This window comes from Macrobrachium rosenbergii, chromosome 42, assembly GCF_040412425.1.
Source record: "Macrobrachium rosenbergii isolate ZJJX-2024 chromosome 42, ASM4041242v1, whole genome shotgun sequence".
Taxonomy (NCBI): Eukaryota; Metazoa; Arthropoda; class Malacostraca; order Decapoda; family Palaemonidae; genus Macrobrachium; species Macrobrachium rosenbergii.
This window is the reverse complement of record NC_089782.1, coordinates 23,325,622-23,346,083: the sequence shown is the minus strand read 5'-3', so window position 1 is coordinate 23,346,083 and position 20,462 is coordinate 23,325,622. Positions and strand designations below refer to the sequence as shown.

Sequence of the window (20,462 nt, the reverse complement as noted above, 5' to 3'; positions counted from 1 at the left end):
TGTACGTATGTTTGTAAAATGTATGATTTGTTAAGGTAATAAATATATATATATATATATATATATATATATATATATATATATATATATATATATATATATATATATATATATACTATATATGTATGTATGTATGTGTATATGTATTTCTGAGGTGGTAGCAAGTTTGGGGCATGAAGTTGCTAGCCCTACGCCCTTTTCCTTGACCCCATCGGACGTAGGTACCAATTTACAGATGGTTGCATTGGTGTTTGGGATTTGGCAAGGACCGGTTCCTGGACCTAGCAAACTTGCTGTACCACTCAACCACAGTATATACGGCATAGATGCGTTTGTTTACTCGTGTAAATGTTTAGAATGATCTGAATGAAATATTGGAAAGAATAACGATAATTTAATTTCGTAACTGTACACAATCTCGTCTGTTTAGAACTTTGTTGTTTACCCCTGACTTCGGTAGAGTTCTCGGCTAGCATTCTGCTAGGCCCGAGTTCGAGTCTCTGGCCGGCCAATGAAGTTAAAGGAATTTATTTCTGGTGACGAAATTCATTTCTCGGTATAATGTGGTTCAGTTCACAATAAGCTGTGAGTCCCGTTGCTAAATAATCAATTGGTTGTTAGCCGTAAAATAAATTCAATCCTTCAGGCCAGCCCTGGAGAGCTGTTAATCAGCTCAGTGGTCTGGTTAAACTAAGGTATGCTTAACTTTACCCCTGACTTCGTGAAGATGTTGAACCGTAATTAGTTGCTGTGAAAAGTTTGCACGAATTATTATTTAGATGAATTTACTAGAACTTATTTCCTCTAAAAACCTATAAGACTGAAGTTTTCTAGTGTGACTATTGACTTCTTGTATCTGTTATGGTAATTACTCCCGACAAGTGGGTTGTGTTTTTAGCCAGGCTTTTTCGTTGTTATCTGTTTCTCTTCTTATTTATCTGTTTATCAGCGCTATTCATTGTTGGGAGGCGAAGAATGTCCTGCCTTAGTGAAGGTTTGCGTCTTCCTGACTCTCTTGTTATTCGTAATGTATTGTAGTTGATGATATTATCGTTTCTTCAGTCGGTCAGTAAATTGTGAAGAAACTTCCTTTTTTACGGCTCTTAGATACCACTTCCTGCAAGACTTCACCCTTCACATAAGATAACTTCTCTCATTACTTTCCATTTGCCAAACACTTCAGGATTTGTGAATTTTACTCTGTAATCGCAGAACTCGGAATCTGTTAATAAGCTGCATTTTCATCAAGTTTAAGCTGTTTTAATTATTCTCAAAATTACTTATGTTGCCGATTATCGTAAAGAACAAAAGAACAAAGGCTAACTGGGATTTCAGTCGCATGATCATTGTCTTTTGTTCCCTTGTTCTTCTGGTTTAATATGCTATATATTTCATGTCTTTTGCAACAATAACCCTGAAATATAATGCTTTCTTGCTTTGTCATTTCAGGGGCGAAGGTGTCCCTTTGCTTGTAGTTTTCGATTTAGGAAGGATTATCTAATAATTGTACTGTTTTGTATATTTCGTGTTTTCTTTTTTTTTTATCGTGAGACTTCCTCCAGTTCAAATTCTTGTCAATATGACCACACAATTGGGTTAAGTTAATATGATCACAAGATTGGGCTACGTAAATCTAGCTTCGCTTTGCTTATTATACGGTAAGACAATGTAACACTGAGTAGTGTTATATTTACCATTTACCTTTGACCGATCGTATTATCTACCAAATATAACAAGATTTTTTTGAATTGTATTGAATACTGAACTTTTTAGCCACCAGTCTATACCATGAGGGCTTAAAATTAAAAGAATTTAGACAATTTGATGACTATGTGTGTTGTATTCGTATGAAACGGTATGTATCTCGTTTAGACCTGCAAGTATCAGATAATAGCTGTGTACAGGAAGAGTAGGGTTGAAGGCTGAAAGATGTTGTCGTCCCCTACCACAAAATTTCACTTATGATCATTGAAATTTTTGATTTTAGGCTTACTAGAGTTGGACTCGAGACCTGTCCATTGAGTGGTGTAGAGTCAATCGGATTTTTCTTTAGGATGGTTACTTTGAACAAATTAGTTTCGGATCCCGCTAAACGGAGTATAGGATCATTCAGAACCTTAACTTCTATCCTTTTATGATGATATTATGAAGTGACTTACCGAACAATCCGTCTTTATTGCTAGAAGTGACTCGGCCCTTGAAAAGTCGTCAGTATGAAGTTCATCCACATCAGGAATCGCAGTTCGAGGGTTGTAATCACGCCGAATGAAATCCCGAAAGTATTACGTTCCGCACGCACGGAAGGTGTTCTGCCTTGTTCTTGTCTACGAATCCTATAACATTTTGCACACGGAAGGGTCGTTATTCTTCGTTCTTGCTCATGAATTTTTCAGTGTTCTATCAAAGGCGTTTTGTTTCGTGTGCTTGATCCCGAATCCCCCTTATCTTGGTCTTTAATATTCTCGTATTTTGCTTCTTTTCGGCCGTGATATGTTGTCATATGTTTTCTTTCTTGTTCCGTTCTCTTTGTATTAGAAAACTCTTAAAATTTACTTGAACTGTAATATCTTCTTCAGCAGTCTCATTAAGTTCTTTACAAAACCATGCATGTTTTGAAAAACTTAATTCTAGTATAAAACTCCAGAAGCATAATTTCTTGTTTGAAGGCGAGAACAAAATATTCTCTAATAAATAAGATAAAAAACAATTCATTGGCCTTAATTTGTCTAAACGCACAAAGTCTTCATAATTACAAGGACTTTTATTAAGTAATGTTATCCAGAGATAAATGTTATTATGCCAAAAAGATAATTTAAACTGTTTTTACATCTCAATCTTTTCTATGATTATAATTATAGTGTATTGAAGCGGTCCCATTATCTAACACATGCTCACACAAAAGACACATGCATAGACATGCAAACATATATACATGCATATATTCTTACATACACACACACATATATATGTACAGTATATTTATATTTATGTATATATAAATATAAATAAATAAAAAGATATATAGATGTGTATATATATATATATACACATACATATATATATAAATATATGTATTTGTACATGCTGTATATATATATATATATATATATATATATATATATATATATATATATATATATATATATATATATATATATATATATATATACCTATACATATGTATGTAGTATGTCTATATATATATCTATATATATGTGTGTGTGTGTTTTAGAGAGAGAGAGAGAGAGAGAGAGAGAGAGAGTTTTGGGTGAGGAATTCCCACATGAGGCAAGCTAATCTTAATATTGACATTCTTGCCTTTGATTTTATTAGCATTATCGGATAATAATAAACACGAGGAAAAAGAGGCACCAGAAAAGCTATTGCACATTATGCCATTTCCCTCAACAATGAAAAGTAAGTCTTGACGTAAGAGTTAGGTACCATTCACGTATGAAACTCTTTCGATGAGCTATTATTTATTTTTCACCGAGCAATTTTCCTTTTCATTTCCCCCCAAAATCCCCTAATATACTGCTATCGTTACGACCGAAGTTTCAGATCAATTGCTGAATGTATGGAGGAACATAATGATTGCAAAGCACAAAAGCTTCTATTCTCAGATAAATGAAAATCTGAAGATTCCTTATCCAGTTATTCTGTATTGTGAATCCCTGATCAATTTTCCGGAGTGCAGAAAAGAATACTGAAATGAACCGTTAAAAATTCATCACGTTTTCTTGTGAGACCCAAAATGAATTACTGTAATTTCCTATTGTTACGAAGTACGCCAAAATTCGCGTCAACATTTCTTGTAAACATTTCTTGTAACATCGGGAATGAGGTATAGTCCTTTTGTGGCTTAATTTTCCGATCGCTTTCAAAAACGTAAGCCGATAAAAGCATCTCCGAATGACGCATGAATTACGCACGTCGTAAAATTCATTCCTAATTTAATTCGCATTCATTACCGCCGCTTTACATCGCAAATGACAATGAAGCCCGTGTCCACCACTTCGAGTGACCAGGTCGTGTAAGAGGGGGCCCTCGCACGCCTTACACGCCCCTAATGCAATCATCGTGTTCACGTGACGTGCACGCACGTCATCGCATACGATTATTTACGAGTCCTCTCGCTCTCTGGCGCTTAGAAATAAACAGGGCGCGTGGCCGCTACTTATTCCTTAATAACAGAAATTGAATTATGAACGGTCGGTCATTACATCAATCGTAATAAGTGGGATAAGGAGAGTGGCGGTGTGTGGAGAGTCCCTACGCAGTTGCGCTTTTGGTCGTTCACTTTTTTTTTTTCTATTGTTGTTGTTATTGTGGGTTTTGGTATTGATTCTCGGGTGTTATAAATCTTGAATTTATTGTTGTGACTGTTGATGCAGTTGCCGTGATTCAGCTGTTGTTCGGTGCTTACGTTGTGGCGGGATTAGATGTTCAGTTTTTCCGTTGGGGGATTTTATTGTTACACCTGGTGATGCCAATTTGAATTTTATTATTATTATTTTTTTGTACTGACGCAGAAATGCTGTTAGCATTTTTTTTTTATTTCAGATATTGTTGTTATTGCTTAAGAAACAACCAGTACTTTTCTTAATTGTTCCTCGTGTGTTGCTTAGCATAAATCTGATGCTTTTATCGTTTTGATAAGAGACTTACTGGGGAGTATCACCTCTTCCTTTGATGGCTGAGGGAGGATGGAACTCTAATGAGTCATAAGGAGACATGAGTTTAAACGAGTTTGATTGATTTATTAGGTGTTATCTGGCGTCGTAAGTGCCGGAAGTTTAAAGGAGAGAGAAAAAATATATATAGGGAGAAAAGTAATAGGTAGGTGGGTCCACTTGCTTCCTTGATGGCCACTAAAGGGCCTGTCTTGTTTTGGCTACGAAATGTGACTAAAAACTTAAGGTTTCCTTATTTTGACCAGTACGGAACATAATTTTTTATTTTTATTTTGGCCTTGAAGTCCTTTTTTAGCCACTATGATACAATTTTATGGCTGTGGTACTAAAAGTCTTTTAGGTGGTCGCCACCATAGCCGCTGAAAATCTATACTTTTGTAACCACTAAAGGCTTTTATTTCGATGGCCCCAGAAACCCTTTTTTCAGTCAGTGAATTCTTAATTTCTTTCGGTTTCCCTTGAAGGACTTTTGTGATATTGTCATCATATTAGTAGGGTTAATGGACCAGAATTACATGTGCATACTCAGATCTCAGTTTTTAATGTCTTTCTTTTCGCCTTAATCCATTTGTCACTTCATATTTACTTCATTTTTTTTTTTACATTTTTTGATATATTAAACTTTTAATTCATTGCTAAAGTATAATTGTTTATTTTTATAAAAAAATATTTTTTATTGTTATGTTTTAAGGCTTTATCGTATGTTCTGATGAATTTATCTCTGTTTTCCAATCGCTTTCCGGAATAATCACGAGCATACACATTTATAAACTCAAGTGTAAAAATATTTTTGAGTTGCTTCAGTCTTTATACCAGTAATACCTGTTCTGCTGATGGCTGGCAGATAGTGAATGACATTCAAAAGGTCTTCATTTCCAACATCGTATGAATTCTTATTAGCCTCCTGGCTTTAAATGAAAGCAGTGATAAAATTTTCCCATCAGTGGAGAGTACAATTCTTCTACTCTTAAAAAAATATTTTTTTTACATCAGTGGGAAGTGCATTACTCTCCTACTCTTAAAAAATAATTGTTCTCTTTATCGAGGAATGCGTTAATCTTCTACTCTAAAACAAAAATCATTTTTTCTCTTCAGTGGCAAGCGCATTAATTTTGTTCGATACAAAAAAGACAAAAGATATTTTTCTCCAGTTGGAAGTGGGTATCATTTATTATCAAGCGCCCTGGGAGGATTTGCAAATGATGAATAGCAGCTACAGTGGTGGCAGCCAAAAGTGGCAGTGGCACTAGCTGTATTAATAGCCTGAGCATATCGTGCATTTGCGCTTTTATAAAGAGTAATGAAGCACGTAGCCCTCCAAACTACTTTTGAAATCGATGTGCACATTATTGCTAATTGCAATTTCAAATCTTGGCTGTGCACGAACGCTTGAAGGTCGAGTTGGTCTTGTCACAGTGTGGAATTTTATTATTTAGATAGGAATGAAAATTAGTTTGAATGGAATTTACAAGTTTGAATGACGTAAATAAAATGGCCGTAAGGTGAGTTTCTCTTTTGAGAATGAATTGCTTCATTTGATATTAGTTGTTCTTTTTTGTTATTAGTTATTTTCATATGCATCAGAATAAGATGGGAAATGTGAAACATGACTTTAGGAATAAGAGCAACAGGTTTAAAAATCTCTCTCTCTCTCTCTCTCTCTCTCTCTCTCTCTCTCTCTCTCTCTCTCTCTCTCTCTCTCTCTCTCTCTCATTTTAATATGCTCTTATAGGTTGGTAGTTCCCAGCAAATGAATTTAGTCGGCACGTGTGTACACGACTGCGTGCTGGGCGCAAGCACGCACACAGTTACCATAAATTTTCATAAAAAAAAAAGGCTCTGAATCGATTAGAAGACGATAAACAAGCCTTAGCTCTCCGTACAATCGGAACATCAGTCACGACAAGAATGACTTATCAGCCGCATGGTTTAAATGAATATTGGATGTTTATTGCAAAGGGCGGTTGTAACACAGACATCATAGCACCTGGCCGTAATCTGACAAATGTCAGAGTCTTGAGGACAAAAGAGTAATCGCTTTGTCCATTAAGCATTTGCCAGTGTGTTTGTGTGTTTTTGATCTGTTCTGGCGATAAACGGGAAAAAAAGATATATGACAGAAATGCGGTACGTATTATCCTTAGTCACATTCGACTCAAATGCATGCGTACAGTTAAAAAAAACACACACACACACTCAGGTTGTATTTGTGTGCTTTGATTCTGTTCTGCCAATAAATGGGAAAAATGATATACGAGAGAAATAAGTTATGTGTATATGATTATTATCCTCGGTCACACTCAACTTGTGTAAAGTATAGGCTACACGCGCTCGCACACACACACACACACACACACGTATACCCCGTAGGGGGTTAGTGCTTAAGGTTCTTTGCGGCGTGCCTTCGGCCTCTGACTGCAACCCCTTTCGTTCCTTTTCTGTGCCTCCTTTCATATTCTTTTTCTTACGTCTTACTTTCCACCCTCTCCTAATAATTGATTCGAAGTGCATCTACTTTGAGGTTTTCTTCTGTTACACCTTTCAAACCTCTTTACTGTCAGTTTCCGTTTCAGTGCTGAATGGCCCCGTAGGTCCCAGTGCTTGGCCTTGCGCCTAAATTCTATATTCAATTCAATTCTATATATGTATATATGTATATATATATATATATATATATATATGTATATGTATATATATATATATATATATATATATATATATATATATATATATATATATATATATATAAGCTCACACACACACACACACACACACATGAATATATATATATATATATATATATATATATATATATATATATAAAATATATATTGCATACTTGCATGCGTACTTAGTCTATCCATCACTCGTTGTATAAAAATTAAATTTAACCTCTTAAGGTAGTTTTTATCACTAGTTATTTCATCGCCTGGAGTACAAGTTCAGGACAGCGACGAATAGCGAGCAGTTAATCATGGCAGTTTTTATGAAAGACCGTTGTATTTTATCGCCTTACTGGACGACAGCTGAGAGGCCAAACCTGTTTTGACCCTGAAATTGTAATTCTAAAAAATGTCCGTGAGCAAGAAGGTGAAGGATTTACTCGGACCATTGATTAAACAAAAAATTGCTCAACGAATTTCATAATGGTAGCCAATTACGCGTTCTCACGCTTGCGGTAGACTGTGGGTATATTATACTACAGTATGTATATATATATATATATATATATATATATATATATATATATATATATATATACATATATATATATATATACATAGTATATATGCATATATATATATATGTATGTATATATATATGTATGTATATATATATATATATATATATATATATATACTCTCTCATATATATATATATATATATATATATATATATATCCTTCGTAAATTTGTCAATAAAGAAAATTTGGGTGAATTGATAGCTTTGTTCCCAAGGTAATTTTTGGGAAAGTGCAATATCAAAATCGTTTATGTCAAAGAGAGTCCTTTTTGGAATTGGGACCTCCCAAGTAGATCTGTTTGAAATTGAAAATGCTAGGGGTGTTTAATCTTGACTTCGTTGTTGGAATGGTGGTTCATATCGAAGTACTTAAAGAGGATATAACACAACATGTCTGATTTGCAGGTTGAAAAATACCCAAAGAATAAAGCTGCTCCTGCGTTAGTGGAACAGAATTGTACTTTTCAATTCAGTTTCTGGTCTTTTGCTTTCCGTGAAATTCTGTGTACTATTCGCTGGTTGGTTGACGTTGGTTTTTGATTATCTTCAGGTGGGCTTACTTTGACAGACATCATTAGGAATATTTTATTTTGAAGTTTTCCGCTTTCATCCAAACAGTAAACCAAATTTTTTATTTATTTTATTTTTTTGGCATTTATTTTTTTACGGTTGTCGTCACAGTTAAAAGAAGTTAAAGAGAGGTGAAGCCCACCGTGTTATATAGGAAGCTGCGCTAGCTCAGGTCAAATTGGGGATTATTCTGGCATTATTCCGTTAGTATTTGGTGTCCCTGCGTCGGCCGTAAAAACTGGTTTAAGTATGCAGGAGGGAGACCGTACCCTGACTGTAAATAGAAGAGAAGGCTTCTGACCACCCTCGCCATCTTAGATAGTTTATTCGCGGATGCCATGTCTTTGCCTTCACCAAAAAAGGGCTCGTGAGGCAGGAGGGACAACGTAGCCAAACAATAAACGGAACAAATAGCCGTGTTTATAGGTTACGTCGTCTTAAGTTTTTCCCCCAAGTTGAGAAGGAAGGGGAGAGGGTCATAAAATCAGTAATGGCGTCTCTGCACCACAAAACCCCCTCACCCCAGTTTCTTTCCCTTCCATTACTGCCGTTTCTTAGGGTTTCTTAGGGCCTCCTTTGGGGCGAACACCTCAGGGATATTAAGCCGCGTGCGCTAAATCTGTCGCCAAGAGGTTTTATTCTGTCCCCTTTTCTTGTGAATTCAGGTTGCCCTTTGGGTACAGCCTTCGGATATTAGGTAAGAGGTAAGGTCAGGTAGTTTGAAGTGTCTCATTCGTATGAAAATTTTCGTTGTGTTTATTTCTTAGGAGGAGTTGCATTTCATAGCAACCAGGTTCACGTGGGATTAAAAGGTCGATATTGATTAAGTGTCCTGTAATCCTCACGATAACGACTTGATGTCTGTTAACCCTGTTTTTGTACATTATCAGTTGTAACTGCCTCAGAAATTAGTTGCAATAGACAGAGCTGCTTGAATTACTAGACTTTATATCTGGAGTTCTGACATCTCAAAGCTTGTACATCTAATATTTTGTCGAAGGAACCAGAACCTATATACCTTCTTCCAAATATTATAGATGGCTTGAAGGCAATTTGTTATTCTTTGTAACCAATTTTACCTCTTAATGTTTAGTTGGACCGTTAGAAAGCATTACCGAACTGAGAGACAAGCCATTTTTCATTTATGATTGCAAGCGTAACGATCTTGCATATTCCGCTGATAAGAAAAATAATATTACTTTTTTAGTGCTGTTGGGGTATTGTCAAGGAAAATGTGCTCATAAAAATTACAGAAGTATTTTCAGATAATCGTTGGCTCAGTATTCTATTTTCTTTGTGGCATATAAAATTTGACAACACTCTTCCCTTGCAATAAAATCAGGTCAGTCATTAACCTAACCTTGTTTGGAAACTTAGTCATAATTAGAGGAGATGTGGTGGGGGATACCTTGTCCTAAAATTTGGTTGATAATTAGGTGGACATTTTCGTAATTTTAATCGGTAGTTTGCGTATAAAAAGTTTAAAAATTCTAAATCAGATGCGTGACAGTGGATCTAATATCAAATAATTTAATATGTGTGTGTTTGTGTGTGAGTGTGTGCGTGTGCATAAAAAGAACAAAAAAAATAAAGACAGAAATTGCAGGTATCAGTTTAGTTTCAAAGCAACCTTAACAAATGATAAACTCAGCTTTAATATAAAGTAGTTCCGATGTGGTTGAATTTTATACTGAAAATATCGTGTTGACGGCAATGCGAAATTGACGTTCATCTCAATTATATAAAGACATACATACAAGACGAAAAAACGTATATGCAAATTAATATAGACATACACAAGCCTACAAACCCCCCTCACATTTCGAAAAAAGATAGATAGGTAGATAGATAGATAGACTGAGCGCACGCCAGCGTGCTAGCAAAAAGATACTGAGGGCTACTTGATACATAATGGGCAAAGATCAACCCGTCCCCTCCTCGTCGCTTCGTCCATTTCCCCTCAGGAGAAAAAAACTGGTGGGGGGGTGGTGGGAAGAGGCGAGGGGGGAGCTTGCATTGTATATGGCATTTCGGACCGGACCCATGAGCCATCGAACCTAATTATAGCTATCTGATATTTCGATTTATTTCAGAGGGAGAACGCTCTCAAGACTCTCTTCTGTTTTTTTTTTTTTATGTGTTTCCATCGATTCTTCCTTTAGTTTGTTTCTCCCTTTTGTTCAGGGGTCTTTATTTGTTCTAAAGTATATTCCGGAAACTTTCGCCTCTGTTACTTTTTCTTCCTTGTAATAATCTCCTTTCCTGTGTATAGTTTTTCCGACTTGCTTTTTCATATTCGTCTTATTCTCTACTTCAGGATTTGCTAATAAATTCAGTTTTCTCTCAGTCACCTAGTGCTTGGTTTTCTTTCCTGGTTATATTGTTTTTTTTTCTGAGCTCTTCTATTGATTTTTATTCTCAGTTCTCACCGCTAATTGCAACATCTCAGTCACCGCTACCCGGAGTGACGCAAGGGGAATGCCTTGCGCCTACCACTTTCCTTACCAGCCACTTAACCACTCCCCCACCTCCACTTCCCCTCCCCTTACTCCTCCCTACTCCTCCCCTTAACCCCCTCCCCTTAACCCCCCCCTACCCTCTCCCTCCCTTCACTCCCCCTTCCTTCATTTCCCCTCCCCTTCATTCCCCCTTCCCATATTCCTCCCCCTCCCCTTCACTCCCCTCCCCTACTCCTTTACTCCCCTTTGAATCTCCTCCTCATCATCAATTTGCAATTGGCTTTTGATCACGCTATTTCTTTTTTTAACCGTTTTTGATTGGAAGATATGCTGTTGCCAATTGGCAGGATAAAAAATGGACAGGATCGAAAAATCACGTGCAGAAATGGAATGAATATGTCACTCTGTATCCCGTTCACGGTTGGTAATATTTCTGTCGGTTAATTGATAAAATATTCATAACCAGTTGACATTTTGTGGTAGTTTGTGTTCCTTTTATACCCATCAGTTTGGTAGTTTTTACATCAAGAAAATATTGGTTGATTTATTATTATTACTAATAAAAAAGTTTCTCTCTCTCTCTCTCTCTCTCTCTCTCTCTCTCTCTCTCTCTCTCTCTCTCTCTCTCTCTCTCTCTCTCTCGAAGGATTTTGTTCGTCTGTGAAAGGCGACTTTTGGTACAAGGTAACATTAAAGAAGTGGGACGGCTAAGCGGGAAGAGACCAACGGGAACAAGATGGCAGAGAGTAATGCTGCTGGAGACCGAGTAGACAATACAAAGGACCTTTAATATAAATTCATGCATATATATTTTTTTGTATATATACATATATATAATATATGTATATATATCTATATATTTATATACATACACATACATATACGTATACATACATATATACTTGTATATATTTATATCTCATATATATATATATTGTATATATATATACTATATATATATATATATATATATATATATATATATATATATATATCACAAATCGCTAGAATGAACGAAATAAAAAAAAACAGAGAACAGACAAAAAGAGAGAGTGAAAAAACCCTGTAATGACGAAATACATAAATTACATACCTTGCCTCGTTCATATGCGGATTAGAACAGTAATCACGGCGCGACTGCAATAAAGACATTATTATTTCCTCCGTCGCCAGATGTGTGAATCCAAATATTTCCCAGCCGAAAAAAAGAGACTTATAAACATCATTCCCAAATGCTCAAATCGATCTCATTTGAATAAATGATAAGCCTCCTTTGCCAAGTTCCGCCGATCACAGGAAGAAGAAGAGAGGAGCGGACACGCGCATGCGCAGAGAGGGGGAAACATTTCCACCATATTGATCGTCCTGACCATTTCAATGTGGAAAGCCTTTGAAAACTCGCGTTATTTCGGTAAATGGCGGGTTCTGATTGGTGGAGAGCTTGAAAAAAAATTGAATGGGGGTTTCTGATTGGTGGAGAGCTTGAAAAAAAAATTCCGAAATTTATATTGAATGATGATGCTTCGGTGTACATATAGTACAGGTGAAATTCTTTCGTTGTATTGACCTATTTTGTCATTCAAGATCAATATTTCTTGTATCACGAGATTTCGCAGACTCCATGCTGGGAGATGTTCCCCCGCTCTCGTGTTGCAACTGTTCAGATTTCTTAAGGAAAATCTGTGCTCTCAAATACACCGTAAGCTTAGTAATAATAAATAAAGCATGGATTTACTTTTAAAAAGGAATCAGCTTCGACATGAAAGAAAATATAGATGCTTGATATTTGTCACTTGGCCCTTTGTTGCTAAGATAATGAATATATAGGTAATAATGCTGATGTCAGTGTGAATACAACGGTATTTAATGTCATTTGCATGCGATTCGGTTTTATTCATAGCTTCTGTTCATTAGTATTACTTCCGGAAAATGACAAAAAATTTATGAAATTCCAGTGTAGCTGATCAAAATTATTATCAGTGCATGAGCTATTAGCTTTACGTATTCCTTGTGGAAAAACTGTCACAATTTGATGCATTATCACTCATGTTTATCTTAAATTTACTTTTCCATAAAATTTAGTTTTCCCTATTTTATGTAATCTGCCATCTTTTAAGAAGAGATTCTGTCACTTAATTATTGTTGAGGTCCAATTTAATATTTCCTCATGGTCGTCTGTACCAAAAGCCTTTCTCGACCTTATTTCTCATAATTTACTTAGTATTCTTGTCTAAATCAAGCCTGAGCTTCATCAGGACACCTGATTGTCCGACTCATCAGCCGCTGCATTAAGATTTCATGCTGACTGACTCATTTCTCTGTTTTTCAGGGCACCTGTGCAACGCGTCACTAGGGCTGGGCGATTCCCGTATTCCCAATGCTGCCATCACGTGAGTCAATGAATTCCACGCCTTGCTTTTATTGTTTTATTGTCTTGATCCTTCTGTATAGGCTATATGTGGGTCTGTATATGTGACGGTGTGAACTCTTTTAAGGGTTTTTCTGTCTGTTTTTGTGCAAGTTTTTGCGAAGTGTGTGTGTTTGTGTGTGTGGTGTAAAGTGTGACAGTATATCGTTGCATGTGTTTTGTGTGTACTCTTCTGTGTATTTGGTTGCATATGGGTGCGTATGAATGTATGTTGGAATTTATGTGTGTGAATGTTTGTGCATATGAATGTGTGAGCGTAATCAATCTTATAAACATTATATGTATATATGATATATATAATATATACTGTGTGTATATATATATATATATATATATATATATATATATATATATATATATATATATATATATGTATGTATATGTGTGAGTGTGTATGTGTGTACAAACACATTATGTTTTTGTTCATGTGTATTTGTTCGAGTATGAATGCATTTACCTGCCTATGCACTTGTATGTACCTCGTATGTGCATTCCTATACGATGCAGCCTTCTTTGCTGCGTGCATATGTAACCATGTAGGCTGACGTAGTTGTATATCTACGTTTGTTAACGTTCACTTATGTGTACTTATTGATTCTGTGTGATTATGTTTGACTTTTCAAATATATTATGCTCAGTGGAATTTACATTTACTTGGCGGAAAACAACCTGTTCCAGCGCTTGCTTTAGACTGAAGTAATGAAATAATAAAAAATGCTATTGCAATAAATAATAATAGTAATAATAATAATAATAATAATAATAATAATAATAATAATAATAACAGTAGTAGTAATGATGGTAATTAACGGATGTTGTATATGCAGTGCAGTACTTGACGTTGAAAGATGAATTGAGGTTATTGTATAATATATTACCGAAACAGAAAGGAACCACTTCATTCTCTACCCTTTGTCTGAGGCAAAAACAAAAATAATAATAATAATAATAATAATAATAATAATAATAATAATAATAATAATAATAATAAAAGCAGAAGGAAAAAGCCGACAGAAATAAGAACAAGAAAAGGAAGGAAGATTATAACAGTCAGGAAAAACAACGACATGAAAGAAATTACCAGGCCCGGTATTAGGGGGGAAATAAACATTGCTAACGGTAGAAGTCATTCGATTATTCTTGTTCATTTCAAAACTGCAGACACTGAGTCTGGGAGTTTTTATCCATTGGGATATCGAAAAAAAACATTCTCCATTTACTCCATAATTCTCAACTCTGTCGTTAACGGAGGATTAGCAGTTAATCATTTCAGAATGGGGAAACCTAGCGACCTCTAGCTCCAATAACCATAAAAAAAAGGGGGTTAAGCAACTATAAAACACTTATTATTATTGCAGCTTGGACCCTTAATGTGACTCTTTGGTTACTGGGGGTAATATGTATCCATTTAGTAAGTGCACTATTATTGTCGCAGTAACTCCCACTGTTATTGGTCTGACTGTTTCACTGAACTGCTAATTGTAAATGTTTTGAATTAGGTGACAGCTGATATTACTCTTTTCTGACTTAAATCTTGTTTTATATATACATATATATGTATTATATATGTACATATATATATATATATATATATATATATATATATATATATATATATATATATATATATATATATATATGAATTTGTATCACACCACCACGACACTCTTTTATTCACTAACATTAGGCTACAACTGTAATTTAGTATCCAAGTCGCTCTACCTCCGAAATGGTACCGAAGGGGAATTACAGTTTACAGTTAATAAGTGGTTGTCACCTGATGGACTCGAACCACGGATAGTGACTAACTATGACTTCAGTGATTAGTTCCATATTTTTTTAATTCATCACTATATGTAATTTTTAACCGACGAGAAAGTAATAACAGCAGTCATACGGGAGAGCAAATGTGAGCCGCAGTTGAAGGATTCGATCGTATTCAAAGGGAGCGAAAATGTCATACTTTCCCACGGAAATAAATTGGTTTAAGAGTACTTGCTAAAAAGTACGCGTTGATATCGATTGGCGCGGCGAAAATTTTTATCTAACTGTAGATGTTAATGTTCTTGTGGGAAAATCTGGTCGCGTGATTTTCCGCTTGATGAGAGCCGGTGGTATACATTCTCTCTCTCTCTCTCTCTCTCTCTCTCTCTCTCTCTATATATATATATATATATATATATATATATATATATACACAGTATATATATATAATATATACATATATATATATACACACACACATACACACGTTTATATATATATTATGTATACGTTTATATATATATGTATATGTATATGTGATATATATATATATATATATATATATATATATATATATATATATATATATATATATATATATATATAATTTTTATCACACCGTGATTTATATACAATCATGAAACTACAAATGTCGCTTAATATCAAATTCACGCTACCTGAGGAATATCTCCGATGGAGAATTATCACCGAAGGGGGAATTTATATAAGTGATAAATGGATTAGTACCGCCGGGTCACGAACCCTCGACACAGACCTCTCTGATAGCACAGTGGTAACGTCGACTGGAGTCGCTGGATAAGGTCTGTGTCGAGGGTTCGCACTAATATTACCAATCTATATATCACTTATATAAATTCCCTTCGGTGATAATTCTCCATCGGATATTCTAACATTATTAAGCGTTTGTATTTGATATTATATATATATATATATATATATATATATATATATATATATATATATATATATATATATATATATATATATATATATAGTCTTTCATCACCGGAATAACGACGTGATATGAAATATAAACAGAGGATGTGGCCTCGAGGAAATTGAAACAGCAAACCGCTCGATCTTTTGACTTCACCTGAGGCATTTCAAGCAAAACGTTCTGCTTGAAAATATCTTAGAGTACGGGCGAAAGGTCTTACACTCTGTTGTTTTAATTTCCTCTCTCTCTCTCTCTCATATATATATATATATATATATATATATATATATATATATATATATATATATACATACATACGTATATATTTATATACACATACAACATATAAGTATACACATTTATATATATGTATATATATGTGTGTGTGTATTTTTTTTGGTATGTATGCACCTGCAAGGTACACGCGAAAAGCAAAGACCGATTAATTATAATTTCGTGACTCAAGGATATCCACTAGACTTAACTACTTTTTCGTCCGAAGTGGAACCAGAGTTCTTTAAGTTCAGCATTGCATGTTTCTTTGTGTGAGCAACATCAACTCGGAAAAATTGCCTTTCGTCAGAGGGTTTTCTTAGTGATGTCGTTAGCGCACGCACGTTTCTCAATAAAAAACAATATTATAAAAAAATAATTTCAGCGGTCTTGCTAAGTTTTATGGATGAGTTTTTGCTCTTTCCGTAGCTGGCGAGCGTTTGTTAATTGTGCCTTTTACGAGTGCAGTTCGAGTTCTTGCAGTTCGTAAAATTTCTGGCTTTTTTTTTCCACATTACTTGGCGTATGTGGCAGTTGATCTCTCTCTCTCTCTCTCTCTCTCTCTCTCTCTCTCTCTCTCCATTACTTTTTCTTAAATGTAATGCATATCCGAAGGAGAACAATTATGTAGTCGAAATCAAACGCATGGTTTGCATGTTAATTACGAAACCTTGACTGATTAAATGGCCATGAATGGTATGATACCCACCTTCTCATTTATGTGAGAAAGTTCGAACATATGATGGAATAATGAAATTGGCAAAAATTATGAAGAACTGTCACGCATTTTAAAGATGAAGATAAAATCAACCGATTCTTGAGGGTATTGTTTCAGATCCTTTTAAAATCCTTTACTGTACGAGAAATACTTTCTTCATCGCCAGAGGGAATGTAACCTAAATCAAATGTTCTTCACGGACAGATTATTTCTATTAGGTTCCTGTGTGATCTTCTGATATCTCGACCAATCTGGTTTGTTGCGGTTACGCTGCCCATCTACTGCTTAGTGGAGAGAGAGAGAGAGAGAGAGAGAGGTGGGGGGGATTCGTAGGGTGGGTGGTCTTATCCAGGGAGACGGTCAAACATTTGGTTTTTCCTCAGTCCAAGGAATAAACCTGAATTGTTAGCTTTCCCGACGAATCTGGAAAGCTTAGTATCTGTAAGAGCATGGCTAGCATTTATCTCTTCTAAAGTATTTTACGAGAATCGTTTCCAGCCACTGTTGGTTTTGATTTAATTACGACCTCCTCACAGTTCTACGGCGCTATAGGCCTACATTATTACTCTTGTATAAAAGTTTGCTAGCCTGAATATTCATTCTGTGATTAAAATCCCAACAGTTTTGGGTATAGCATTATTTCTGTCATTAAAAATGGCTCTCTTGTGGCCTGCGATGCATTTCTAGAGATTTCATCCTGTTTCTCCCACGTAAGCTAAACTGCATTCGTCACAACTGGTAACTTATACACGGTTTCGTCATTTTCCCTCATTTTCCCAAGTACTTTTGACAAAGGGATTTACAGACAGCCTTGGAAAATTCAGTACAAATTTATGTTACTAATCCCCAAGATTTTTTGCGACTTCTGATTTACTTTGATAGAGTAACTTTTTTATTTATTTCTTTCCGTTAGATACTATCATTTTTTTTTCTTTTGCTATTTAAATTGTAAATGCGTCATTTGTTTTAAGAGCAGTGACCAGGAACCAGGTTGGATACACTAAATCACGAAATAAAGTTCTCATGAAATTTACCTCTTCGTCAAAAAAAAAAAAACGTGGTCACGAAGTCTATGGGCTCTTAGAAAAAGTCCTACTCCTACTTCTTATTTTTTATTTTCAAATCAAAGTAAGAAAAGTAATGAATGTGCGAATTTATATGTGTAGCTTTACGAAACACTTTCCTTTTGAAGCCTTCCGATTTTTTTTCCAGTGACATATCTACACTGGGGAGGATATTGTTATAGCTCTTTTCCCATGTGAATTTGATGACAGATTCTTCAGAATCCACGGCATCTAAGAATGGAATGAGAGATTCTTCGATTCTAGTTCCAGTAAAACAAAAATATACTGAGTGATTCTTAGTTTCTATTTCCAATAAAACAAAAATATAATTTGCATATCGTTTCCCTAATTAATATTAATTTGACAACTTCTGTGTTAACACTTGGCAACAGCGATACTTCAAAAATTCCCTAAACAAATTGGTTAATATAGAAGAGAGAGAGAGAGAGAGAGAGAGAGAGAGAGAGAGAGAACCCATTACTACACCGAACCTGTTTGCATATCTTTTTCATCAAAACTGGAAAACGCGTCAGTGGCAATGTTGATCAATTGGCGTATTTTACCTTGGTATCGGGAGACTAAAAGTACGTTCGTCTTTTTAATCTGAAGAATTTTAGTGCTTTATCTTAAGTAGTTAAGAAATTTTACCTTCTTGTTTGCCCTGAATGCACTTATTGGTTGATTGGCGTTGATTGGTGTCATGACTGTTGACTAGTTGATGTTGCTTGATAGTTGAACCGTTCGCTCGTTTACCTCGAATATTTTTCCCAAAAATCCTACTTTAGATAAGACCAATTCCTGATGGAATTTATGCTGCACGCTAGGAACATTTCAGTTGATTTCTTGCTCAAATAGTTTCAATTGCATTCCCTCTTCAAATGATATTTTCGACAGAATTCGTACCTCACATGAATATTTTGCAATGGTTTTTTTTTTTTTACCTCACATAAAGAATTTTTAGAGTAATTCGCTCCTCACTGAGAACATTTTCTGCCTGGTTTCTGCTTCAGATGAGAATATTTTCATAATTCATAACTTAAACAACTGATTGCAACTTGAATGTCAAGCTCGAATATCTGTAACTTTACATGCCTGTTAACATAATCTACAACTTGATGAGAAAATTGCCATAATTCTTACCTTAAATAGCTGATTGTAACTTGAATATCAAGGTCGAATATGTGTACTTTAAATGTGTTAATATAATCTACAACTCTAATACAGGTCGTCAGTGAACAACAGCAAGCCTGCGGACGCCAGACTCAACGGCAGAGGAGCCTGGTGCTTCAAACACTCGGAGACCAAAGGTCTGGCCAGGGTGAGCATCACCGTTGACCTCGGTCGGACTGCTCTGGTCTCAGGTAAGTGTTTTTGTAGAAGTACTCTACTAAAATAGTACCATTTTTTTTTACCATTTTCTTTTAAATTACTAGAATATTGCAATTCTTTAAAGCACAGAAATTATCCTTATATTAAGAAAGAAGAAAGAAATCTTACTTTATTCTATTAAGGAAACCATAAAATATATTTAGATACCAAAATATTTCCCATTTTAAAAAAGAGCACAGAAAATACCCTTATTTTAAGAATGAAGAAATCTTACTCTATGTTGTGAGGAAAACGGGAACATACATTAATTTTTCAGTACCAAAATATTTCCCATTTAAGAAATCAGCAAGGTGCTCTCCTCTTATGTGAAAAATTAACAAAATATTACCCTCATTTATGAACATATGTAAATTAATGCACAGGAAATGACCTTATATTACAAAGAATGAAGAAATTTTATCTTTATGTTATGAGGACAACGGCAAAATATTTTTAGTTTTAGGTACCAAATTATTTCCCATTTAAAAAAAGCAGTAAGATACCACCCTCTTGTATAAAAAATAACAAAATATTACCCTCATTTATGAACAAATGTAAATTACTAAACAGGAAATAACCTTTATTACGACAGAGTGGAGAAATCTTACTCTCTTGTTTTAAGGAAACCATAAAATATATTTGTTTAGATACCGAAATATTTGCCATTTGAAAAAAGTGGTAAGGGACCATCCTCTTATATAAAAAAATTACAAAACTTTACCATCATTTATGAACAAATGTAAATGTTTCGTATTAATATCATATAACAGTGAACATTAAATTCATTATATTTTTCCCCAAACAGGGATACAGACACAGGGACCCCCCAAAGACCTGGCCGTGGGATCATATTTCACAGGTTTCGGCATTCGTAGCTCGAGATCGGCCACTGAGCAGGATTGGACTACGTGCTGTGGTGGGAG

At 35.1% G+C, this 20,462-nt stretch overlaps 1 protein-coding gene across 1 annotated transcript in view; it reads left to right on the top strand.

Moving 5' to 3' along the window:
• LOC136827761 (uncharacterized) overlaps positions 1–20,462 on the top strand; it is a 135,927-nt gene that overhangs the window by 72,744 nt on the left and 42,721 nt on the right. Inside the window, 3 exon segments of the mRNA XM_067085223.1 lie at positions 13,296–13,356; positions 19,396–19,532; positions 20,345–20,462. The exon segment at positions 20,345–20,462 is cut by the window's right edge and continues 10 nt beyond it. Of these exon segments, the coding sequence (XP_066941324.1) occupies positions 13,296–13,356; positions 19,396–19,532; positions 20,345–20,462 (316 nt within the window).